The sequence below is a fragment of the Planococcus citri genome, chromosome 5, assembly GCF_950023065.1.
Source record: "Planococcus citri chromosome 5, ihPlaCitr1.1, whole genome shotgun sequence".
Classification (NCBI taxonomy): Eukaryota; Metazoa; Arthropoda; class Insecta; order Hemiptera; family Pseudococcidae; genus Planococcus; species Planococcus citri.
In genome coordinates this window covers 49,167,387-49,195,373 of record NC_088681.1, presented here as the reverse complement: position 1 = coordinate 49,195,373, position 27,987 = coordinate 49,167,387, and the positions used below count along the sequence as shown (strand labels likewise).

The 27,987-nt window shown below is 35.5% G+C and overlaps 1 protein-coding gene across 4 annotated transcripts in view; it reads left to right on the top strand.

The window, feature by feature from the left end:
- Positions 1 to 27,987, top strand: part of LOC135847117 (hemicentin-1-like) — a 577,043-nt gene that overhangs the window by 460,986 nt on the left and 88,070 nt on the right. For all 4 annotated transcript variants that reach the window (XM_065366545.1, XM_065366543.1, XM_065366544.1 and 1 more), the window contains one exon: positions 3,976 to 4,106. In XM_065366545.1, the coding sequence (XP_065222617.1) occupies positions 3,976 to 4,106 (131 nt within the window). The remainder of the gene's footprint in view (positions 1 to 3,975; positions 4,107 to 27,987) is intronic.

Sequence of the window (27,987 nt, the reverse complement as noted above, 5' to 3'; positions counted from 1 at the left end):
TGTATTTTTGGTAGGTTTGTTCCAAAACAAAAAATTTTTAAAATAGAACATTTTTCAGGAAAATTAATTTGCATACATATTGAAATTTTAGTTTTTTGAGAAAAACTCAAAAACTAAGCACTCTAGAAAAAAACTAACGACATTATGTCGATTGGAAATTTAATTCTCTACAATTTTGTTATCATGAAATTTTTTTTGGACGCTTTTTTCGCCTCCAGATCACTTTTTATGAAAGGTTATAACTCAAAATGTTTTCCAAACATTGAAATATTTCCTCTTTAAGAGTTTATTTTTCAAAATATTCTTATGCTAAATGAAGGTAGGATACCCAGTCTTCAAAATGACATGCTATTCATTCCTCACAATTGATTATAAGTTGATGAAAATAATGAATCAAGTTTTTAAAAAAAAAGAAAATCACTCTCCTGTAAAATTTCACTTTTTTGAGATGTGACCTTATAACTCCCGAGGTGCGATATGCGGCCGACTGCTCCCCCCCCCCCCCCGTTGAGAAAGATATTGGTTTTGCATCCCCTCTCCAATTTTTGTACATTAAATCGTTCCTTGGGCATCTCTAAGCAACATAAGTTTGTTACAGATTTTCCCCTCAACTCACACTCAAGATATTGAGCGGGGAACACGTATGTCCCAGCCGTGGACTTTGAAAAATTGTCCTGGGACAGCATATGTCCCATCAGTGTTCAAAATTTGCAAAAATTCCTGGGACACGTGGGACAATACCAAGAATATCATTCCAGTATATAAAAAATTATGTGAAAATTTTCTATTTTGGATGCAAATGAGAAAAAATTTTAAAAATCACAATTTTGGTAATAAAATCTTAAAATTTCAAAAAATCAATACTTTTATGAAATCTTACCAAAATTGAGAGATCGATTTCCTTTGACAGCTAGGATTTCACTGCGAGTAATGCATCAAATTCGATGAAATTTGAATTGTAATAATATGCAGAAAAACATTCCTGACAGACTGAAATCGTCCTTTTCTCGATTTCTTGGAAAAAATAACACCCAACATAGCTCAAAAATAACAAAAAAATTATTGAATAAAACTTATTCACATTTTTGTTTTTGAATTTGCTCCCTCAAAAATTAATCAAAATTAATTTTTTTCATACCAAAATGTAGCTTATTCTATCTAAGTATTTTAAAATATAAATTCGTTGCCGGGCGCAATCACTCCATGTGTTTGCAATAAATTTTAAATTACCTACTACCAACTAGTTGCTCCGATTTCACATTTTTACTGAAAAACACGTTTTTGCGGAAAAAAATACATAAATCACAAAGTTTCTAGAACACGAGCGAAAAAATTGCGAGTGGTCTCAATCGATTCCTGACACTTTACTCTACTGATGGGACCCAGTCCGCGGGAAAAATGTGTCCCAGAAGTTCCCAGCAGATTTGTTTAAAGTTGCTGGGACATTTGCTGTCCCATCTGAAATGTTTTTAAGATTTTTAATTTCTGGAAAATATCTCAAAAATCCTCTCTTCTCTTTTAAGAGGAGGGTACAGGAAAGCATTTCTCTCGGTACTGAACGTTTTTTTTTTTTTTTTTTTTTTTTTTTGAGAAAAAGAGGGTTGTTTAGAGAAATTTAGATTTAGATTTTTTTGAAAATATCGACACTGGAGGTCTAAATACAAAAAATTACACGTCCATTTTTTCCTACGAATTGTTAACATTTTCAACCGACCTGAAAAAAATCCTGAATGGGAAATTTTTTTATTAAAATCCCACCTAGGGACGCCCTTATGACTATTTTCAGTGAAAATTTCAACATTTTTGGACCATTTCCGCCAGAGATGAAAAAATTGAATTTTAAGCACATTCGGCCACGTTATAGTCTTGATTGTTTGTAGGAGGGAGGGATGAGGAGGTCTACTCACGATTTTTTTGGACTGATTTTCCATTAATACAAACTCTTTTGGTGAGTTTCTCCAAATGTGGTGAGAGTAGGGATTTCAATTATCTTACCCTTTCAGATTCTGTCAAATTATCATTTGAAAAAACACTTGGGTAATCTAAAAGAATATTCGGATATCAATAAATTATTTTCTTTTCATCAGATCAAGACTAATAGCTTGCTTCAATGCTACATACTTTAAAAATATATTTTTATCATCTCGCTCGAAAATCGAAATCGTGCAGTATTTTCTACTTCTCACTCCCTTCGTCCATCTGTTTCAAACTTTGAATCTACCTATTCTGCATTTGTATTATTTACGGTGATTAGTTTATGCAACTTATTCAACACCAAAATTATGTATGGAAAGACTCGGTAACATCGTATTTACGGCGATTCCGTTATGCAACTCATTTATCACCGATGTTTCTATCTGTTTTTGGTCTACTGGAGTCTAGTCGAGGCGACTACACAGCCAACGTACGTAATGTGCAAACTCATACTATTCGCGATATTGAAAAACGAGTTTCTTTCAGCGATAGCAGGAAATAAATAGGATGACGAGTACGGTACATATGTCGGGCGGATATTAAAATACACTTATTGTAAAGCTCTGAGGTTTTTGATTCGATATGAAGAGGAGGAGGTGGAGGAAGAGAAGCAGGTGGTATTCGCCACATTGTAATAAATTAAAAGATATACGGGCGAAGTGGATTTTTTAATTTAAGTACAGCAGCTTCGTCGTCGTCGTCGTCGTCATCGTTGAAATCGACGAGTGAATATTACATTTTTGATAACTGGGACAAAAGGGAGGTATCGATGTGTTATTAAATGTGAGCCCCCTCATCGTACATAATGTACCTACAAAAAGCGTGAAATATTCGACTGGAAAGGGTGCAGTTCGAGAGGGATGCAGATGATGGAGAAAAGAAAACGTGCGGGTGGTTTCGCGATGAAATGACGGTAGGTATGTAGGTGTATCGTGATTTCGACTACACGTCGACGAAACACGAATCGGTGCTGATTGGGATGCTCGAAGGTGAATGTGTTAGCAGCGTTGTTGTTGTGGAGGAAGAGGGAGCCAGGGAAAGGTATTCGCTGTGAAAATGAAAAAGGAGGAAGTTAATGTGAAGAAATCACGTCAACGAAAATAAATCAAATTTAAAATCCACAAGTTACTACATTACTACCTAGGACCAGGTGCTGTGGTGCTGCGGGTGAAACGGGGGGCAGCGTGAAATTTTCGTGAAATAATAAATATTAGTTATTAGCATACATTAGTGTTTGGCAGGAAGTGTAAGAGAAGAGAAGAAAAAGAACACGATGAAGGATGAAGAAAGTGGTGAGGGGGGAGTTGGCAAAACGCGCACGGGAAGAGGGGAGAACGTTATAACTAAATTAAAAGTTTCGCCTGAGTAAAAGTTTTTGAAAACAGCTTCGAGACCAGTTAAATGTCCTATTCTGCAACTCGGCTTTTCTTGGCACTAATTGAGACATCACATTTAAAGGTAGCGTGTTGTGCATTGTGCTAAGTTGGCAGCCGTGACAGGTGACGTTATCATTATAACGCCAATACGCGCGTATAGTGCCAGTGTTGTTCTTGTACCGTTTCACGAGTTCCCCACGCTACGCCGCCGCCGCTGCCGCGCTCATGGCTGGTTGTAGTTATAAAAGTTTTCTCGCCTTGCCAATTATCTTTAGTTTTGCACTACCCTTCAGCTCGTCGCCCGATCAACCGCCGCCCGCCGCCCTTCAAACTTCAATCTGGCTGACGGAAAGGTCCGTTAATGAAAACGAAGTGTCGTGCGTTTGCCTTCTTCTGTCCCGTGTCCCTTGTAGCCCCCCTCAGCCTATTCTGAGGTGGTCTTTTGCACGTAAATCTCGAGCAAGGTGCGTAATTATAGAGGGACCCGATTCGAACGCGCCGTGTATTCCTTTTTTACCCCTCATCTCCATGTTTCTGTCTCTCAGCTTGAGAGTTTTTCTGTTTCGATATATTTAATACTTAGGTGGGCACGTTTGTGTGTGTGTGTTTTTTTTTGTTTTCGCAGATCCGCCAATTGTGTCGTTACATTTTGGAAACTCGCTGAATCCGAAGAATATCAAAGAAAACGACGATGTGTATTTCGAGTGTAAGGTTAGATCAAATCCAGGTCAGCATAGGATCACGTGGTTTCATAACGTAAGTAATTTTGTTATGTACATTTATCATAATTCGAGATATTTTAAAAAAGAAGAAGAAGTACTTGAAAAGGAGTCGAAGGAACCAAAAATAAATAAATGAGTTCAACGCCTTCAAAAATCAAAAAATAATATCAGCAAATTATCAATTTTTTGTGCTATTAGCTCGAATGGAGGTGCACGAAAGGCCTTAAAACAGATTTCCAAATTGATTTTAACATTGAATTTGAAATTATTACTATTCTGTTGGGGCAAAATATTCATCTTAGTACTCAAAGTAATAATTTCAAATTCAATGTGAAAATCAAGTTGGAAATCTGTTTCATGGCCTCTCGTGCACCTCCATCCGAGCTGATAGCCTAAAAAGTGATAATTTGCTGATATTTCTTGATTTTGAAGGGGTTGAACTCATTTATTTTTTTGATTCGTCCTCTTTCGATCACCCAGTTTTCATTTAAGGATGGAAAATGAAGACATTAGGGGCACGGTGATGATGGGGGTTGAATCAAAAAATTGAAGGGGGGTTATTCCACCTCAATTCGACCAAGAAGTGGTAAGGAGGGTCTGCGATTTTTTTGAAATTTTCTCTGTGGAAAGATCTTCTGAAGGAATGACCAATGGCGCAAATCGGAGCCCTCTAACCCTTTTTTAAAGGCTGCTAGGGGGTGTCAAAGTTCTCAGTGAACTGGAAATATCTTCCATTTCTGCAGTAGATTACTTGATAACCGCAATACCTACCAAGATGGAACTTTTTTCAATAGTTAGGGGTTTTGAAAGGCTTTTTAGTGATATCATGAAAATCAGTTTTGCCACTTTTTTTCATGCGAAAAAAAATGTGCTGGCAAATTTTCAAAACGTAGTTTTTGTATCGTCCCGACTCTCAAAAGTTTTGAAAAAAATATATTAAGTATGGGCAACTTTTCATGCTAAACAACATATTAAAAAATTGAGATGGCGTTATTTCGTAAAGTCGATTTAAAAAAATTGAAAGTTTGCGGGTAAAAATGCGATTTTTTGATTTAAAACATGAAAAAATGTTTTGATTAGTGTAGTAGTTGACCTATTTGACCCCTATTTTTACATATCTGTTGAAAAAGTGGAGAAAACTCTTTCGCTTGATGAAATAAACTCATCATGAAAAAATCAAAATTCGAAAAAATTCAATTTTCAATTCCAAACATTAAAAAAAGTTCAAAATTCAGTTGTCTTATATTTTGACCTATTTCTGACGTATTTCTTGAAAAAGATAATAAAAATTACACTCATACCAAAAAAAAAAATTATTTACTTTTTTCAATTCACTCGGTACTTACCACTATAGGACTTCGTCGCATTGACGTGAAATGACCCAGGACTTATTATTCATATAGGTATTCAGAACCTTTAGGAATATAATATTAACCATCTCGCATGATTTTGTAAATTTTTAATGTTTTAACCCAATAAAGGAGGTCGAGAGGAGGCGAGGCGTGGCGTGAGAATGATTGGATCCAAAAAAAAATTCATATTTGTGCTCAGCGCTTTCGGAAACATACTACGTCAATGTATCACATAACTTCGACCTTTTTCAAAAAAAAAATCGCCTTGAAATTGGGAGAAATGATGTCCCCATTCCATTGAGGGTCTCCATTTTGAAAATGGTAATTTGGAAACAGCATTAAAAATTACGTCAATGGTAATTTTTACGTTATTTCAATTTAAAGTTAGGACTCCGCAGCGCCATTTTAAAATTTGTGCTTTCAATTTAAAAGTTCAATTTTTAACTTTTGAAAATGAACAAGGGAAAATTCATCCACAAGTTTGAAAAAAATATGTTTTTTTTTTCATACAATTTTCCTTTTTATTTTTGTTTTATTTTTCCATTTTTTTTTTTTTTTTTGTCCGAAGTTGCTCAATGTAACTCCCTTGCGAGTTGTGATGGTTTGAGAAGCAGGTACCTACTCATCATCTCGAAATTAAGAAGATACTAAAATCAAGTCGAGCGTTGGAACGAAGAAAAAATTGATTTATTCGTATTGACTAGTGGAAAATATTTAATAACGTTTTTATCCGGTGTATTTTCCGCTCGATGTATTGCTGTTTTTTTTTTTGTAAGTTTGTTTATTTGCGTTTCGACTCTCGTGTTTTTTCCCACTTGGAGTTGTTTCACTACTGGTACTTTTGGGTACCATAAAGTAAATATTTGAAAATAGCTGCGTAGGTACATAATTGGGAACTTGTAATCGTTAGATTAATTAATAGCGCCGGACTCGTGTCGTATTGCTTGAAAAATTCAATTTCCAAATGGTCTCTCTCAATTTCGTTGTAGGTATTTTAGAGATACTCGTATTTTAAGCATCGAATAGTTCGGGATACTTGGGGAATTTTCGCGTTTTGAGCGGAAATGACAATTCGGTGATTCGAAATTACTTATTGGAGAGATTTCACCTGTCTTTAAATGCGAGATAGGTATGCTGAAGACCGTTTTGATAATACATACATATTTTTAAATGGTCTTCAAAAAAGTTAAGTTGATGCTAAGAACTGATGAAATAATACGTTTGACCACAATCACTACCCTGGAAAAAATAAATAAATGAATTGATAAAATTGAAATAGAATATTTGAACCTGAAAGTACGGAAGGAAAAGAATGAGAAATATTTTTGGACCGTCCTCCGGGTAAGCTTGCTGTGAAGTATTCGCCAGAGAAAGTTTTTTGTGTCCAACTTTGTATTACTGGAGCTGGCCTTTAATAACAAGTGAAGTGGGAAAGTGATAGAAAGAAGAATCTTCAATCTTTGTATTATTTTTTTCTCCAATTCTTCTGTTACTTCTCGCCGTTCTTGAAATCGTTCGCGTGTTCTATTTGTATTTTAAAGAAAATCTCCCTTCCGTAATGTTGAATTTAATAATTGTCGTCTAGGGTGGGTAGTTTTTGCACATTTTTTTTCGAATTCTGAAAAAGAAGAGGTTTTGATAGTGGTTAATCAGGCTCAAATGAATGTCTGATAAATTTCAGACTCTCAGCTATATGTATTAAGAATAGGTTCCGTCTCGATTGCTGACATTTTTCATAGAAATGAAAAAAAAATCAATATGTACTTATTTGGGTGAAAAATGAATCAAAACTGAAGAAAAACGTATACCTAATTTTTTTTATACAAAAACATGCAAAAGATCTACCCAGAGTTTTTTTTTTTAGTTTTGTTGGTGTTTTTAACTTTTTTAAGGCTGGGGAGGGGGTGGTTTTTGTTCATTTTTTATCAAAGAGAACCGATTTTACAAAAAAACGTCCACTTTTTCAAAGTTGAAAAAATGTAAAGTGGCTCTTACTGTCGTGTATAGTCGTCGGCTTAGCTCGATTTGAAAAAAAAAACAAAACCAAAACCATAGAAACAAAAAAAAACTTAAAAAATGTAGAAAATTTAATCTTTTTAAAAATTTTTATAAAATACAAAAGTTATTTCGGATTGAAAATATTATTTCTTCAAGTCTTTCCTTGAGTGCTTTTTGAAAATTTCCATCATTATTTTAACAAGTGACTAAAAAATGTTAAAATATTGCTATTTTAGTTGTAAAAAATTAAATATTTTCCCAATTCCTTTCCCATTGGAAGAAACTTTGTCAAGAATTAGAAAGTATGGTTTTTATTTTATTTTTTTTGGCATTTTTTGAAAAAATCTTTTTTGATTTTCAATGCAAATTTCGAAATTTGAAATTCCAATAGAAATACTTGGATGATTCGAGTTAGGGATCTAAAATGTTTCCTACAGTCTTTAGAGGTTCCCACAACTTTTTATCGAATTCTTCCTTCAATTTTCGAAAAAAAAAAAGTCAAAGACAACCCATCTTATCTGATTATTTAGGTGCTTAAAATTATCCCTTATTTTGGCAGTAGGTAATTTTTTGAAATCAAATGTAACTCTGACAGTAATCAAGTACCTACCTGAAATTGCATGTGATTCCACTCATCCAGTGATTAGGTATTACTTGAAATTACTTGTAATTTTGGTGGTAATTTCTATGACATGTACAAAACAGCATGTCCTGAAACCCTGGTCACCAAAATTCACGAGCTAAAGCTCATTTTTGAATTTTTGGGTATTTTTTTTTCAAAAGTGCGTTTGGTATTGGTAATGTGAATAATGCCTTCAATTTAACTCGTACACATCACCACTACTACTTTTGGCCCATCCTGGAGCCTCTAGCGATTTTTCAATTTTCTCCAGAAATTTCAAATACCTACCTGTGAAGGGCCCAAAAAATGAAATTATTGCCTCCCTTTCGGCCGTTTTAGATGATTATGGTGAAATTTCAGGGGTACCAGTTCGAAAGAGAATTTGTGATCAATTTGTAAATTCCAGATGACGTTATAAAAATCAAAGTTTCGTAGAAGGAATATCTCGAGTTTTTTTTTGGCAAGATATAAATCACGCTACTGGAAAACCATCCCAATCCAACCTCGATAGGGCCTCCAGCAAGTTTTAAAATTTCTGAAGAAAAAAAAAACAGTAGAATTCGTGAACTTTTGACATTTAGACTTCTTAATTGGTCGAGAGGTTGCTCAATAAGCGACGGCCAAAGTTATGGATTCTTAAGTTCTTTTCTAGCTCTTATCAAATTTCTGGAGAAAATATGAAAATTACTGGAGACTCCAGAGTGGACCAAAACTAATGGTCGCCAATGTGTGGGAGTCAAATTGGAAGAATTATTCACATCGATACATTTTCCAAAAAAAATAATATTATATAACATCATGAATACTTACGTTTAAAAACGCCTTTAACACAGTTTTTTTTTCAATTTTTTAGAATTTGCCAAAAAATCTAAACCTGAAATTAGAGCTTGAAATTTTGATTATAAGGATTCCAGAACATGTTTTTGATCCATTTTTAATTAAGCTAGCCGTAGCCTAGCAGTTTGGCCCTTTTGCACTTTGAATATTTTCAGTCTGACATGACGTTTGGATTAACCATTGACAGTTTGGCTTTTTCACATTTCGGTATTAGAAATTCTGAACAGATTGCCCCTTTGTAAAAAGAAGAACTCAGATTGGCCCTTTTGCTTCAGAACCGCCGATGTGACGTCGTCGTTCACGAATGATTTGTTTCGAATGATGATTCATTAGCACATAAAAACTTTTTCATACCCTCGAGTATGGTAGAGAATGTGTGAAGGTATATATATAATATAGCTCTGGAATTAGTAATACAGGTCGTATATTAAGCTCGCAGTGATATATTTCGCGCCCTTACAAATGAGATACCTACCTATACGTATAATGTAGAACTTGGGATGAAAATCTTGATATTTATGACGTATCGAGGAAAGAATACTGACTCATAAACGTAGCAATACTCGCACATACGGTAACACTCTAGCATACGATAAGTACGTAGCATCTACCACGTGTTCATTAAAAGGGTTCTTTTCCTCTCGCTTAGTCGTCGTCCATTAGTGCATTCGCGTAGCTATTGCTATACATACGAGTATACGTAGAGTAATGCAAGCAAAGTACGCGAAATATAGCGCATTTAAAGTTTTCGCAGCAGAAGCGCCAGCCAGCTCGATGGGTAAATTGCATATAAGTTGCGCCGGAAGGGCTGTGTGCGAGGGTTGGAGCTGGAGCGGTGGTGTCAGTGTGAAATCTCGAAAGTACCTTAGTGTTTCAATAAGCTCGTATATATACTTAGCCGCGTATGGTATGTGCTCAGGCTCACGCGTATGGTGTGTAATCGAGAAGCTTATTTGTTTAGCTTTTATTTCGCGAGTCGAGAGTAATTTAGTTGGAAATGAATAAGAAAATATGAGGCTATAGGGAAAAATTAATGTGCGACATGAACGAATGCGTATTAAACGGGGCGACGCGAGTCCCTTAAGTGAAGTCGAGATTTAGAAACGAGCTTAACGGTAAATACACGATATCGCTATTTATGTAAAATAAGATCACCTCTCTTTTCGGTTGTACGCGTCCATGCCCCGCCATGCCCCGCACCTTCACTCCTCGCAACTCCGCATACCTATATTTTCGTTCGGCTTGAAAAGATCAAAACTAGGTGATCGAAAAAGCTCATCTATAGTTGGTTTCTGCGAATTCGGGGTGCATAAGTAATTCGATACACCTTCGTGTACCTACAAGCAACGTACGAAAAAAAATTATTAAAAATTTTCCACTCGAATTCTCACGTTGAACTAATAATAAAATAAAGAGAGGGGAAATTCGCGAAAACAGGATTTTTTCTACTCTCATTCTCATCGTATTGTTTCTCTGATAAAATAAACTCACCTTTCGCATCGCGCTCTCGACTACCCCTTTTTTTCGGTTTATTATTATTTAAAAGGCGTCTCGAATAAACACCCCTGCCACGCTGCCAACAGGATGTTATTCAATTTGCCAAAGTCGTCGTTTCGCCCGGCAAGTTCGCTCCTTCGCTCGCTCTCTTCTTCCAACGAAAGAACAGAAACAACCAAGGAACGCGACGAATTGAAAAAGAAGCGAATTTTTACGCTCGTACGAGTTTTCCACCGACGACGACCAAGGCTTCAAGGCTAACGATGGTTTTTTCCTCTCCGTTTTACCGACGACTACGACGCCCGACTTTAATGAGTTCGTATTTTTTACGCGTGAGATGATCGCTGGGCTGCGTTTACTCTTTTTTTTCTCTCTCTCTCGGTTTTCGGACACGGACTCGACTATAGATGAAACGAATGAATTCAGCTTTGCTGGCTTGATTGAGTATTTAATTCGGTGCTGTTTTTTTTTTCATCCGTCGAAGAATGAAGGAAATTATCCAATGACCAGTGAACTGGACGGAGTGCTTGGTTTTTTAACGAAAACAACTAGGGGTGGGTAAATTGATGTTAATTTGGACGAATTTAAGTGGTAATGAAATGGCAGTGAGGATTTTTTCAGAAGTGCTGTTTGCAGTTAGATGTTGATAAGTCGAGAAAAGGGTATTCTAGGTTAAAATAGGTGAAATGCCCTTGTCCTGAGATTTTTGAAATTTTGATAAAACATTGTTGGGTGCCTTTTAAAAAAAAATGTTGAAGCCAAAAAAATCTCCCCACCTCATCTCCTTCCTCACATTGTGGAGACATAAGTCCAGCAACGTTAATTTTTTTCAAATTTTTTTGGCCCTCCAGGGGGGGGGGCACAGTGGGCTGTGAGCACCCTCAAAACGGGCGTAATTCAAAAACTTACAATGAACCCTAAAAAAAATGGTACAATGATATCCTCCCTTATGTTTTTGGGGTCACAGAATACGAATTTGACAATATTTTTTGTAGGGGTGGGGGTGAGGGAGTGAGGGGAGCGAAAAATTCAAAATTTGACTATTATGATGTGTGATATGTTGAAATGCATGTTTTCGAGGTTGTAGATCACGAATTTGATAATATTTTTTTCGTAGGGGTGAATGGTGGGGGATGAAGGGGGTGAAAATTCAAATTTTGACCATAATGATGTGTGATATATCGAATTGTATGTTTTTGAGGATGTAGATCACGAATTTGACAATATTTTTTTCGTAGGGGTGAATGGTGGGGGATGAAGGGGGTAAAAACAGTGAGAAATTCAAAATTTGACCATAATTACGTGTGACATGTCAAAATGTACGTTTTCGAGGGTGTAGAAGGGGTGAAGGGTGGGGGATGAAGAATTTTCTATTGGGGTGCCGTCAAAGTCCCTGGAAGAAAAAATTTGTCACATTTTAACGAAATTCACCAAAATTTTTCACTATAATCGACTGTGGAGGTCGCGGGGGCACTTTAGGGCAAAAATGGCAATTAACATCTTGAAATACACTATCTTAAGTATTACCAGCCACTGGAATTTCCCGTGCATCTACGTGCAAAAATTTTTTCTATTCCTATTTACTATGCAGCAGAGTAGGCAAAAAACGGAGTTTCAACGTAAATTATACCTCTATAATTACTTTATAACAACTAAAATCGAGTAAATTGATGAAAATTACTCACTTTTAGTTTAATTATTCATATTCGGTACATTTTGACATATCACACATCATTATAGTCAAATTTTGAATTTTTCACCGTTTTCACCCCCTTCAGCCCCCACCATTGACCCCCTATGAAAAAAATATTGTCAGATTCGTGATCTACACCCTCAAAAACATACATTTCGACTTATCACACATCATTATAGTCAAATTTTGAATTTTTCGCCCCCTTCACCCCCTCACCCGCCCACCTACAAAATAATATTGTCAAATTCGTATTCTGCGACCCCAAAAACATAAGGGAGGATATCATTGTACCATTGTTTTAGAGTTCATTGTAAGTTTTTGAATTACGCTCGTTTTGAGGGTTCTCACAGCCCACTGTGGGAGGGGGGATATTGACAAAAGAAAATTTGAAACCGCGGTACCTCCAAACCTAATTCCGGTACACAACATTTTTTTCTTTCAAAAATATCTGCATAAGTACTATAATTGTTTTTTTTTCAAATTTTTCTCCGGGTGGGTCATCTTCAAAAACTTAAAAAACACTCTAGGTATTTTTACTTGTTTGAAATTTTATCGATGTTTACATTTGATTTTTGGGGGAATTAGCATGAAAGAGAGTTCCGAATCAACCCTTTTGAAACTTTTTTTTAAAAAAAATCGAACTTTGAATCGATGACTCTTTTTAAAAAGTTCGATTCTTCTAATAAAAATTTTCATTTTGAATTTTTGGAATTTCAGTTGAAGCGTAAAAACCTTTTTGTTTCTTCGCAGCATGAAAATTTTGCAACTGAAAAAATTTTTATTTTGGAAGACTGTGGAGTTGTGTGTAGAATAGATGAAAATTGATTGATGTCTCTAATAATTTATTTTTGGAATTGAATTTTAAAAATTTAGTGATTTTTTTAATTTTTTAGATTGGTATGAGACGCTTTTACATCTCATTTTCACCTCCAAATTCTAAAATTTTATTAAATTTCAACAAAATAAATTTACAATTTTTGCGCTTTCGCTCGTCTACACAAATTTTTACTCTACCAAAAATGCAACCGTTTCTTCATTTAAAACATAATGAAATTTATTCATTATCAAATTTTTCTGAATTTCGAAACATTGATAAAAAAATTTTCGAAATCAAAAACTTCGCGATATCTGAATTTATTTTATTCCAATTTTGTGGTGATGTAAAAATATGCGCTGTCGAATTGTGGAATGAAAATAAAATGTTGCGTTCAAATTTTTTCTTCGCGAGTTTCAAAAATATCCAAATGCAGGAAATTGGAAAATTTTCATGTGTAAGTACATATGAGAACATTTATAGAAAATTTCCATCAAATTAGGCTTTTGTTTCATCGTCTTTAAATTTGGCTATGGAAATCAACTTGAGTAATCGTTCTAGAAACATTTAGGGAATCCTCAATTCCCAAGTAAATCATGAGCTTTTTTGTCAAAATTGCAAACAAAAAATCAGCTTCGGTCAAAATTAGGAGGGAACTTGAAAATCGCACTTTTTAAAAATCAAAACTGCGAAAAAACCTACTTTTTTGTTAAACCTGAAGCAACGACTCATTTTTTGTGGTCAAAAGTCGAGTTTTCTGTCAAAATTACCAAATTGTATAGTTGTTTTTTTTTTTTGCAAAAATCTTAAAAAGACCTTTTTTCCCTTGTCATAATTTGTCCCCCAAAAAATGCTACCTCATTATCATAATTGGAAGGAAGACTTGTGTTTTTTTTTTTTGTTAAAATTGCCTAAAATTGTTGCTCAATACTCAAGTTGACTAAAATTGCAACAAGTTTTCTTACATTTATTTTTTAAAGTAAGTTTTTAGAGAAAATTAATTTCGAGGAATAGGAAGAGTCCTGGGAATATTAATTTGGGAAATCTGATTCGAGAATTCAGTTGTCAGAGGAAAAGCGGTTGGGAAAATGGTCATGGGGTGAGATTGAAGAAATCGTGGATGTTTACAGGATGTCTAATGGTCATGAAAGCCATAAAAGTCATGAAAAAGTCATGAATTTTGCTCGAAACTTGCCTGAAATTTTTTTAAAAAGTCCATAAAATAAAAAATCATAAAAATGAAAAAATTGAAACACCTACCTACTTGCCTACAAATTGAAAAAAATTTCCTCGCAGTTTCAAGTTATTTGATTATTATTTTTTTGTGTTGGGGGGGGGGGGGGGGTATTTTCTGGGAAAATTCTCGATTTTTGCCAGAATCAGCTACCCATTACAGGATCTTGTTTTCTCCCCCAAAGTATAGAGAAAAATTTTCATTTTTCAACAAAAATTGTCAAAGTCTGACCTTTTAGGCTAAAAATTGCCAGAAAGCTTCGATACGTTTCCAATAAAACTGCTGAAAAACTCAACTTTTTGTTAAAATTGCCATTGTCTTACGTTTAGCCAAAAATGGAAAAATGTCTCGCCATTATCAAAATGTACCATAGATTTCCAACTTTTCAAGAACTTTTGGAACAAGTGCTTCAAAATTTTGAAAAAAATTATTTTTCAAGTTTAAATTGAAAAACAAATCTTATATTCGAGTTTTCAAAAAAAAAAAAAACCACTTCCCTGATGCTAGAAAATATGTCAGAAAAATTGCGTCTTTGGTAAATTTGTTGGGCTTAGCAAATCTCACGTGTAAGTACATATTTTCGAATTGATACTACCAAATCAATTTTTTTTGAACTCTTGGCTTGGTTCTTTTATTTTTTTGATAATTTTTGACCTAAACACACAAATGAGTTTTATAACTCTACGAAAAATTTTTCTTGGAGTTTGGATATTCCGACCATTGATTTAAAAAAAAAAATTATTTGAAAATTGAAAATTATTTAGATACCTGTGATACTTGGAAGATGTATTAATTTAAATGATAAATTCTCCTTTTATTACATATACTTACTATTTCGTGATATTCACTGGTAATTAGACCAAAATTCCACCTGTAATTCATTTCAGGTCACAACTTTGTTTTTTTTCCTCGCCAAAACTTTTTATTCGGTACCTACCTACTTGTTTTAATAATTGGTTCTTCGACTCTTCGTTATCTTTTTGATACAAATGTCATTAAGTACCTACCTACATATATTCGAACCAAATCAACGCAAACTATAATAAATGCCTTTAAAGAGGAATCGTTTCAACGACCTTTTTGCTGCGATACTGTACAACAAAACAATAGTTATCTCCCTTGGAAACTCACAATATTTCGTACTATGCTTGCTTTTTAAAGAAAAAAAAAAAGTCCACGTGGATGAAAAACAAAACATCAACAAAAAGAAAAGTAAAAGCAGGGCAACGAAACACATACGAATAAAATAATGACATTCGTATAAAGAAATTCTCTTTTTAGTATAACAAATTTATTATATATTGTATAGGTTGTTCCAAGGCAATTTTTGTTCAGCCTTTATACGCAGGTTTGGTGGCATCAACCTTGTTAGTTGTTATTTTTCTCTTTTTTTTCGACTCGCAGGCTCGCTTTGTGGCAAAACTTTTGAATAAATATTTGAAAACGCGTTGAACTTTTATTGCCCCGACTAGGCGATATTTCTTCAGCGAGCTTTGTATTTTTAATAAATGTTATCACGAAGCAATTTTTGAGGTATTCGAATTGTTTTTCTATTCGTCTTTTGAGAAGATCAACGTTCGACGATACGAATAGGTACTCGTATTATTGCAGAATACCTCGAGTGACTTTTAACGCCGCTGCGAGGCAATGATCGTACATAGTGGGAAATTTTTTTAAGCTATTGTCACGATCACAGTCTGTAGAGTGGAATGAATTTCGAAAGGCGCGAAAATGGAAATATTTTTCAATATTCGAGCCCGACATTGGTTTCGCTGCAACGTGAAAAAAAAACAACTAAAATAGAAATCGTATACGAATGTGTGTGCTGTAAATTGGCAATATTCGGATGATAAAATTATCGAAAAAACCAAAGCCTCGGTTGTACTCGTAAAATACGATAAAGGAATTTTTCCGGCTGGTGAGGCGGATTTGTGAGGGCAGAAGGGGCAAGGCGAAGGATTGGAAAACAAGGCGAAATCATACGAGATAGAGAGTTAGTGGATTTGACGTGCTGTGCTGTGCGTGTAGTATGTGTACGAGTTGCGCTCGGCCTGGTCGAGCCTTTCGAATCGGACCGACCCCCCATTAAAATATAATATTTATTAGCTTTTAATCTTGGCCCGAATTGAGGATTATTAGTTAATGTACCATAAAAGCCAACATAAAAACTGGCCATTTGGGAAAAATGCACTCGGCTGCCATTCTCGACCGTAAACGACCATGTAAGGTAGCTGCGAAACTTCGTATCTCGCGTCTTTTTAGACCATCGTAGCCAGTGGTTCTCAAAAAAAAAAAAAAAATACCCCCAGAAAGGATTAGAAGAAGGGATATGACGTAATGTGTGTTTTTTTCCTACACGACGATGACTTGAAAAAAAGGCTTTAAACGGATGGGGGTAAAAGGATACTATATACATTTGGTCGTTTTATACGCTCATTGAAAGGATTACTCGATAATTATTAATTTTATCCCGATACGCGTTACATGGAGCCAATTTAAGGGCATTTTTAGCTCGCTAAAAGCATTACAATAGCTCGTACAGGTCTCGAGAAACGATACGTTTAGGTTTTTGCAAGATCTAGGTACGAGTAGTTGGTATACGTCGAAAAGTACAAAGTGTTTGACGTCGTAATAACAAACCTGGTACTATAAAATAGGAAAGCGAAAAAAAAGCACAAATTTAATAAGTTCGTTACGACGATGTCAGGAAATCGTGTCGTGTGAGTGTTTTTTCTTCATTCGAGAAAATGAAAAAAAAAAGTGAAAATAAAAGGAATACCTACCACTTTGAGATGTCAATTTCTGGATTTTTCAAACGTTACGATTTTCGTGTAGTTGACGTTTCGAGGCGCGCAAGCGACGTTAATTCGAACCAATTAATTTTTTTCTGCCTGTAAACGCCTTAAATTTGGCGAACTTTGGATTTTTTACTTTTTTCAAGGTAATATGTACGGTAGAAAAATTACCTAAGAACGAGGTGAGTTTAATTCCAATGAGAATAATCAAACACGTAGCTCTTCGTAAATTAACCAACTTTTAATATTATTTTGAGCTGAAAAAAAGAGACGAGAATAAAGAACGAGGTGAGATAGAGTTGTTTGAATTTCGAGGGCAGATTTTTTTTTTTACGTCTTAAAAGTGAGAAGAGAGAATATTTTGAGGTTTTTGCTTGTGCTTATGTTTTGATAACTTGTCACGATGTATTTTCATAAGGGAAGAGGAAGCGAAAATGTCAGAAAGAGGGTACATTATGTGAGTGTTCTGTGAAGTAAGTACTTGTATTGAGGCGATAACGATAGCGTGACAAATGATAACTTCATCGAAGACGATACTATGGTAAAATTGCTCGGTGTTTTGACTTTGTTTGTACCCTATGGTGCGAGTACACACGTTTGCAAATGTCGTCATGTGAGATTTTGACGCAAATATCGTGACTGGTGGGATTATTGGATAATGGTCGTTTTTAAAGTTTTCTATTTTTTTTTCAAGGAGGAAGAGTGAGGAGGAGTGAAGAGGAGAAGAACAGATTGAAGGGGAAATGTCGTTTTAAGAAATTGTCAGGGTAATGTGGTCGATGGAACATACGGGATGCTCGTGTTTTGGTGAAATATTGCTTGTTTCAATTGATGTAGTTGTAGGTAACTTAATCGAAGATAACCAATTTTTTTTCGCTGTAATATGATTTTGTTGCCAATTTTCGTATGAAAAGGTGAGGTTTTTTTGGAGTCGATTCTTCTTTTTTTCAATTCTACTTTATTGTAGTGATTCTAAAATCGTGTGAGCGATAATTTGAAAATGAATGTCTGAAAATTTCTCCTTAACTCGTTACCTCCAATCAAAAAAAAAGAATTCCTTTTTAATATATTTTCATAGTTTCCCACAAAAAATACAAATAAGGTCCATCGAGCTCTCAATTCTCAAAAAATCGTACCAATTTTGTGTGAATTTTAGTGTTTTCTCAAAGCCTCGTATCAACATAAAAAAATTTAGAAAATTTCTCAACTGTCAGATTAAAAAAAATTGGGAAAAAATTGTTAAATCAAAATCAAAAATCTATGATTAATTTTTTTTACCCCAATTTCAAAAATTTTGTTGCGCTTTCTTTAGTGGATATTTTTTTGTTTCTGGTAATTTTCGCATCAGAAGTTTTTTCCATTTTTTCAATGGAATTTTCAACCACTCATTTGCCTCGATTTTGGAAATTTTCAATATTCTTGTATGAATTTCACCAAATTTTCGTTGAAATTTTCAACCTGTAGTCTAGTCTCGATTTTGCAAATTTTTGATAAATTTTTCAAGTGATTTTGTCAGTATGGTATCTTGTGCAATATTCACAATGAAAAAATTCCAGCAGTAATTTTCAACATTTTTAGCGTTTGTGGCGACTTTCAATCTTATTGAAGCAATGTTCTTTGCGAATTTCGGGTTATTTGAAATTTTGATTACCTTTCTGAGTTTTTTTCGTGATTTTCTAGATTTTTATCTCAGTTTTATTGCAGATTTTGTGCAATTCTTACAAAGGACAAAATTTACAGAACTTCAGCATCGTTTTGTCAATTTTTTGCTACTTTTTACTTGCTTTTGCACCAGTTTAGCTGTTTTTTTTGGTAACTTGAAAAGCAATTTGGTTGATTTTTTTTTGATTTTGAAGAGTTATGTACACTAAGAATTTGATCAATTTTTGAGCCATTTCTGACAGTTTTTTGAAAGCAAATTTAGCAAATTTTATGGTCAACAAATTTTAATTTTTTTTATGATTTTTAAAGGTTTCTACACACAGTGGGACGTTCAACGTTGGGGGGGGGGGAAGATATGTGAAGAGAGATATCGGCCTTCCTTTCGATAAAAAATTTAAAATTAAACGTGCAAAAATGAACGTTTTTACGTTTCTTGGACCCATTTTTAGGTGCATGTCCACGGCCCCCCACCCCCACCGATAGACTTCAAAAATATGCCATTCGTTTGTGCTACGTTTGTGCTGGTTTGTGCTGAAAAGATTTTCGTTTGTGCTGCCCCCCTTCCCGAGATAATTGAGAAAACTTTTGGGGGGGCTGTAGACATGGGAGCCCCCCCACTTTTAGCTAGGAGGTCCAAAATGGTGTCAATCGTTTGTGCTACGTTTGTGCTGGTTTGTGCTGAAAAGTTTTTCGTTTGTGCTGCTCCCCTTCCCGAGATAATTGAGAAAACTTTTGGGGGGGCTGTAGACATGGGAGCCCCCCCACTTTCTGCTAGGAGGTCCGAAATGGTGTCAATCGTTTGTGCTACGTTTGTGCTGGTTTGTGCTGAAAAGCTTTTAGTTTGTGCTGCTTCCCTTCCTGTGGTATCGAGGGGTTATTTGTGGGGGGGCCGTAGACATGAATTTTAAAAAAGGGGTTAGACGAAAGTTTGAAAAGAGAAAAATAGATGTATCTATTGTGCTTCGTTTGTGCTGGTTTGTGCTGCCACCCATAACCCTATAACTCCACCCCCTTCCCCCCTGAAATAGGGCTTTTCACCATTTATCAAGATTTTTAAAAAAATCGAAATTTGATCTACGCCCCCCAGAGGGCTGAAATTTTGCACAGCTGTTCTTGAGGGTCTGAGTAGACGACTCGATTTTTTTCGACCTCAAAATTCAAATTTAGACCCCCAAATGGACCCCCCATTGTTTTGGACCCCCCTACAGATACCTTACTGATGCCCCCCAGGTCCATATATTGAAGAAATATTCTATTTAAACCCCGAGGGACACTTCTACCAATTTTCAGATTTTTTTCGACAATTTTTCGAAATTTTGTACTTAGTCGAACATAGACTGAAATTTCTTCAACTCAGACTCGAGTTTTTTGAAAATCTGAAAAAACATGAATTTGATCTACGCTCTCTAGAGAGCTGAAATTTTGCACAGCTGTTCTTGAGGGTTTGAGCAGACGGCTCGATTTTTTTCGACCTCAAAATTCAAATTTAGCCTTCCATATGGACCCCCCTACAGATACCTTACTGATGCCCCCCAGGTCCATATTGAAGAAATATTCTATTTAAACCCCGAGGGACACTTCTACCAATTTTCAGATTTTTTCGACAATTTTTCGAAATTTTGTACTTAGTCGAACATAGACTGAAATTTCTTCAACTCAGACTCGAGTTTTTTGAAAATTTGAAAAAACATGAATTTGATCTACGCTCTTTAGAGAGCTGAAATTTTGCACAGCTGTTCTTGAGGGTTTGAGCAGACGGCCCGATTTTTTTCGACTTCAAAAATGAAATTCTATCCCTCCATCGGGGGCACCAAAAATTTGGACACCCCTCCCCCCAAGGTTCGCTAGGGGTTGAAATTGAGCGGGGCCAAATTAGAATGAAGAATAAGCTCTGGAGAACAATTGTGACCTCTCATGGGTATCATGCAGGTCTGAATTGTTCTTTGAGGCTTGGATTTCTTACTCACGTAGTTGAGTCTCAAAATTTTTCCAAGACGCAATGAATATTTGCTGAATTTAGATTTTTTTAAAATGAAAAATATAAGCGAATCTTTATTATATCTGAGATACGGAACACCTGAGACGGACATGCAGATCTTAAGAGATGAGGTAAGATAGCCCCCCCCCCGAGTACGTGGTCCTTAATTATACGCACGATGATTTTTTTTCGAATTTCATCGCTCCCAGTAGCTAGATTGATTCATAATCGCCAAAAAATAAGATTCTGAAAATAGCTCCAAAATTTTATTTTGACCCGTGTCCAAAATCCCCCGTTTTTTATGGAAATTAACATAGGTAGGTATGAGAAACACGACAAATTTATTTTTCAGCATGATGATTCGAAAAAAAAGTTTTTACTTGCAAATCATATGCCTACCTATATCAAGTGTACTTGCTTAATTACGATGCATTTTGGACGAGAAAGAATTGAGGTAGGAAGAGGGGAACTAAGCCCCCGAAATTGAGGTCAAAACTAGGAAAAATATTCGATTATGAGTAAAATTTGGTATGGTCGTCTTTTTGCATCATGAAACTGGAAAAACCGCGTGATGGGGTGAACATCGCAGAAAAATTTCTACTCCAAGTGGCTCCTGAGGCGCACCAAGTTTTTTTTAATTATGAAAATTTTTCGAATTTGAGAACTTTTTTGACTTAAAAGTCGAAGTGAATACTCAAATAATTGTATGTATTTGGGATACGAAGGACTCGAGACAGACTAATGAGCGTGAGAAGAATAGGGGTTATAAGTGTACAAAAATTTTTAAAATCGGTATTTTTGTGATTGTAGTACGTTTTATCATCACATTGACTTCTTGGGCCGTATGTTTAAGAGATACGAGCTCCGAAGAATAATTCTGATCCCGTGTGACCCTTTTTTTTAGAGGTTCTCCAGAGCTTATTCTTCATTCATATTTAGCCCCGTTCAAATTTCAACCCCTAGCAGTCCTTAGGGGGGGGGGGTGTCCAAATTTTTGGTGCCCCCGATGGAGGGATAGAATTTCATTTTTGAAGTCGAAAAAAATCGAGCCGTCTGCTCAAACCCTCAAGAACAGCTGTGCAAAATTTCAGCTCTCTAGAGAGCGTAGATCAAATTCATGTTTTTTCAAATTTTCAAAAAACTCGAGTCTGAGTTGAAGAAATTTCAGTCTATGTTCGACTAAGTACAAAATTTCGAAAAATTGTCGAAAAAATCTGAAAATTGGTAGAAGTGTCCCTCGGGGTTTAAATAGAATATTTCCTGGGGGGCGTAGATCAAATTTCGATTTTTTTTAAAAATCTTGATAAATGGTGAAAAGCCCTATTTCAGGGGGGGAAGAGGGTGGAGTTATAGGGTTATGGGTGGCAGCACAAACCAGCACAAACGAAGCACAATAGATACATCTATTTTTCTCTTTTCAAACTTTCGTCTAACCCCTTTTTTAAAATTCATGTCTACGGCCCCCCACAAATAACCCCTCGATACCACAGGAAGGGGAGCAGCACAAACTAAAAGCTTTTCAGCACAAACCAGCACAAACGTAGCACAAACGATTGACACCATTTCGGACCTCCTAGCAGAAAGTGGGGGGGCTCCCATGTCTGCAGCCCCCCCAAAAGTTTTCTCAATTATCTCGGGAAGGGGGGCAGCACAAACGAAAATCTTTTCAGCACAAACCAGCACAAACGTAGCACAAACGAATGGCATATTTTTGAAGTCTATCGGTGGGGGTGGGGGGGCCGTGGACATGCACCTCCCATTTTTTTCGGAAAATGTTCGCTCTCGTTTCGCATTGATCAGTGATCTTACCTTCATTTTCATAAAATCATCATATATCACACATCACGAGAAAGGTTTTCAAAAAATTACCTTTAATTATAATTCGATTTTTCATGCCCGAAAATTTGGTTTTGCCCCCTTCCAGGCCAATATTTTGTGTCATCAGCTACATGATTTCATCCCCCCTTCCTCCACCCTTCTAGAATTTTGACGCCATTTTCTTAATTTTTCTAACAACTTAATATCATTTTTTTTTTTTTTTTTTTGAAAATAATACCTACTTCCAATTGGTTGATATTTCGATTTCGAGTTACGTATTGTTCAACTAGAGTCCGATTGGTGATTAAATAAATTGATTGAATTCCTAAAGAATCATTCGCAAACGGATCAATCAATTTACAATTGATTCGGTTTTTTGTGTAACTATTGTATATCTACCTGATCTGTTCTCAAACGGAGTGAATGGAATCGAAACAAATCATTCACAAACCGATTGAAAAATTGACTGATTTCTAGCTAAATCACTCGAAAACAAATTGATTATTAGCTTATGAATCATTCGCGAACGAATTGAATCATTTTTGGTAAATCATTCACCTAACGAATTGATTTGTATAAGTGACTCGTTCGCGAACGAATCAATTCATTTACCTAATTTTCGGCGAATCATTCACGAACGTATTTAGTTATTTTTGGTGAATCATTCACGAACGAATTGAGTAATTTCGGTTGAATCATTCGCGAACGAATTGATTCGTATAAGTGACTTATTCGCGAACGAATCGATTCATTTCCTTCATTTTTGGTGAATCATTCACGAACGAATTGTGTAATTTTGGGCGAATCAATCGCAAACGAATTGAATAATTTTTGGTGAATCATTCGCGAACGAATTGATTCGTATAAGTGACTCATTCGCGAACGAATCGATTCATTTCCTTAATTTTTGGTGAATCATTCACGAACGAATTGAGTGATTTCGGGTGAATCGTTCGCGAATGAATTGAATAATTTTTGGTGAATTATTCGCGAACGAATTGATTCGAATAAGTGACTCGTTTGAGAACTAATCGATTCATTTCCTTAATTTTTGGTGATTCATTCACGAAAGAATTGAGTGATTTCGGGTGAATCGTTCGCGAACGAATTGAATAATTTTTGGTGAATCATTCGCGAACGAATTGATTCCTAAATTGAAGAAATAATCAATTCGTTCGCGTACGGTTCTTTCAAAAAAATTGATCAATTCGTTCATGAATGATTCCCTTCAATGAATTAATACTTTCACGAACAATTCACTGAGAATTGAATTAATTTATACGCAGGCCTAAACAATTCGTTTGAAAACAGATCCACTTGTTAATTCTAAAGAATAGTCAGTAAAATATCATCTTCGCAGTTTTAAGCATGTTTAATCCCCCACCGATTTTTCGGTCGAAAAAATTCGGAAGAAACATTTAGGGCTTATAGATTCTTCTCCCCTTACATGTGTTCTACAGAGTCAAAATTATTTTTTCAGACTCGTATTTAATCATTCATTTTTTGGTACTAGGATTAAAGAAGTCATTGAATTGCAATGACAAAACGTTCTAAAAGGACAAAAAGACTCATTTTTAAAATGTCCCCCTTCTTCGTATTCCGAATAAAATTCAATTCAGTATTCACTATGAATTTTCTGTCAAAGAAATTCTTGAAAATTTTGAGCCCAAATCCTCTTCTAGAAAGCTCAATAAGTATTGATTTCGTGATTTAATGGATTTCAGAATGATGAAGCAGCTCCTTCAAAAATTAGTATTTCGATCGTCATAGTGCATTTATTAAAATTTTGGAGCTCCGATCTCCCCTTTTGGGACTCTCAGGATGGGGTTCAATTTCAATTTTGGAGTCAGCCGTTTGAAAATCGGAAGAGCACTTTCAAAAACCTGTATTTCGATGCCCATATTGCATTTTTTTAAGTCTTGAGCTCCAAGCTCCCTTTTTGGAACTCTCAGGATGGAGTTAAATTTTAGTTATGTAGTGTATTTCGATACCCACGTCACATTTCTTTGAGAATTTGGGACTCCAAGCCCCCTTTGAGGCTCAGGAGAGTTCAATTTTGATATTATTATGATTAAACTAGGTGATTTCATAATCAGAATCAACGTCTTCGAAAACTCACATGAGGTGTGACATACCGATTCTCTATCACTAATTCATGCTTGCTGAGAACTGAGGTTCCATTGATGTTTTGGATTTGAATGAGTGTCTCCTCAGCTCAAAATTTTAAAGAAAAAAAAACCAGGATCGACCGAGAAGATACTGGATGATGGAATCCGAAATAATTTTTCGTATTGAATAAAATTGAAAAACAAAAGAAACTTCGAACCGAGTTCTGGGAAAATTTTCAAAAATTGCAACATTTTCAGCGCCACATCAACCATCAACTAGTAAAAAGCTCTATCACGTATTGTGTTTGGGAACGTCATATGTGTCGACGGCTGCACTAACACCGCTAGTAGGAAAAATTCCATCGCCGTAAGCTTTTTTGCGAACAGTAAGCGAGAGTACAAAGAGAATTAGCCGATGGCAGGGTATGAGGGGAGGGGTAAAACTGTAGCCTGCTTTTCCAACTTTAAAACATCGTAGTATATACTATATGGCATAAGCGGACGCGCGTGTATAATTTAACTATACACATAGTATAAGTTACGTAGCATAACGTTCATATATTAAAACTATATCGCGCGTATATTGTTACTCGCAGTTTTTAGTTCACGTGTCGGTCGCTTATTTTTACTACGTCGAAAAAAGACATAAAGGTGAAAAGACCACCTTTGTGGAAAATATTCGTTATCACGGCAGAATAGAGATCTCCCCCTTTTCCTCATCCCCTTTATCATTTGTGTCGTCAACGTGTCGTTTCATTAAACGAAATAGGTCTAGTGTGTACACAACGAGGAGGAAAAAAATTGGTCAAATTTTATTCATCTTAAGGGAAATGGTATAATCTCGTGGATGTTCTCGAGTATCTAGAAAATAAATTAATATTTGTGAGATGATTTGTCTTTTTTATCGAGTTTTTCTTCTCACAAAACATTCCCTTGCTCTAAAAAATTCATTCACACTGAAAAAAAATTGTCATTCAGAAAGACTTTTAAACCGATAAATTAGCCCGAATAAATTTTCTGGAGAAATTACCCCGAAAAATTGAAGAATTTTTTCACCTCTCACGATCACAGTGATGAGCTAGGCATACCACACGACGACGATGATGAGCGACGTAACGTGAAATTGATAGAACGTGCGACTGAAAGGCATCTTCACGGTCGTTATAGGCGGTTTTCAAGTACGTAACTTTTACATCAGCAGCACAGCAGCACGCAGCCAGCAACGCATCGATCATATTAAGGGTAGAGGGTAGGGGCAACCCCTTGGAAGACTTACCTATACACGCCGACTTACTAGTTTAAATGCATAAACGCTAATGATTTTACAAAAGTTATTGAAGGGATAGATAACGGATTTGCTTTTAAACGGTATTAAGATTTACGGTGTAAGATAAAACCCTATTTTAGCTTATTACGTGTCCCTGCGGGGTATTCATTTTGCAAATATATTCTCGTCGTCGGTATAGTACCTTATATGTACCTTACTTCACCTATACGGTGTGTTTTCCTGCTCCTTTTCTCTATCCTGAGCTTTTTCGAGGGTAGGAGGGAATACCCATATAGTATCTTGCATGCTGAACATAGTTACGACTTATACATGGAATAAGAGCCTTTATTGTTGTTTAATGTGTGGAGATGTGGATGCATACGTGGAAAATTTGGTATGTGCTTGAACCTTGAAAATGTGTCCTTGATGCTTGATTAGAAATGGGGTGAAACGTGGATTTAAAAAGAGTGAGCGAGAGATCGAAAAAATAATTCTTATCGAATTTCATTCGAAATGGATCATTTCATTTACATTTACGAGTATGCTGAAGAGTTGATTTTTACCTACTTTAATTTTGTAGATGATGAATTCATCAGATTTTCTTCGATTTGTCATTCATGGACGAATTGATTAATTTTTTGAAAGAACCATTCGCGAACGAATTGATCAATTCTTCAATTTATGAATCAATTCGTTTGCGAATGATTCACCAAAAATTATTCAATTCGTTCGCGAATGATTTACCGAAAATTATTAAATTCCTTTGTGAATGATTCACCAAAAATTAAGGAAATGAATCGATTCGTTCGCGAACGAGTCACTTAGACAAATCAATTCGTTCGCGAACGATTCGCCAAAAATTATTCAATTCGTTCACGATCGAGTCACTTATACGAATCAATTCGTCGCGAATGATTCACCAAAAATTATTCAATTCCTTTGTGAATGATCCACCAAAAAAAATTAAGGAAATGAATCGATTCGTTCGCGAACGAGTCACTCAGACAAATCAATTCGTTTGCGAACGATTCGCAAAAAAATTATTCAATTCGTTCGCGAATGATTCACCAAAGATCATTCAATTCGTTCGCGAACGATTCGCTAAAAATTATTCAATTCGTTCGCGAACGAGCTACTTAAATGATTCAATTTATTCGCGAACGAGTCACTTATACGAATCAATTCATCACGAATGATTCACCAACTAATAATCAATTCGTTCGCGATTGATTCACCTAGAATTCAATCAACTTGTTCAATCGCCAATCGGTTGTGAATGATTCGATTCGATTCGATTCGATTCACTTCGCTTGAAAACAGATCAATTCCCATACGATAGTTTCACAAAAACTGAATCAATCGTAAATTAATTGATCCATTTGCGAATGATTCACCAAAAATCAATCAATTTATTTACTCACCAATCGTTCGTAAATGATTCGATTCGATTGTAAACAGATTAACTGCTATACAAATGTTTCAAAAAAAGTAAGTCAATTTGTTCGTAAAAGATTTTCATCTGAAGAAAAGTCGGTCTTCTCACGTCTATTGCGTGAGTGTTTTTTTAGATTGTTTTTGAAAAATTTTAAAGGTGTGTTTTGAATTTGAGGCATTCTGGAGCCTCCAGAAATTTTTCAATCTTCTCCAGAAACTTCGAATCACTTTGGAAAACTCAAGAATGGATTTCAGGACCTGTAACGTTGATCGATGCTTATTTGAGAGCTACCTCCCGATCGCATCCAATGGTTACCGTAAAATTCCACGAGTGCGAGTTCAAAAGTGAATTTTTGGCCAATTTCTGTATCCCAGACGGACGAAGTGAAAAAAACAAATTTTTAAACCTTCAAAAATAAACATTAGTACCTGCAATCTTGGTTACGGGGCTTTCGCAGGACATGCTTTTTCATCCCAACATGGCTTTGTTCAAATCGGAAAGCCCAGTTCAAAGAACTCCTTCGTCAGATCTATGAAATTGCTTGATAATCGAGATGATCAAAATTTTCAAGTTCTCTTATTTGAACAGGAAAATATGATTTTAAATTATTTTTGTGTTTTCACCGAGGAAGGGGGGGGGGGGTGAGTAGGAATCTTTTCGAAAGCAGTGTTACTGATTTTATGGTCATTGTGGCTGATAAATTTCCAAATTCGAAAAAAATTTACAAAATTTTGAATATAGGTGCCTACTGATTTTTAGATTTCTTTTGAAATTGACAATGGAAAGGGCTAAAAAATTGCTACCT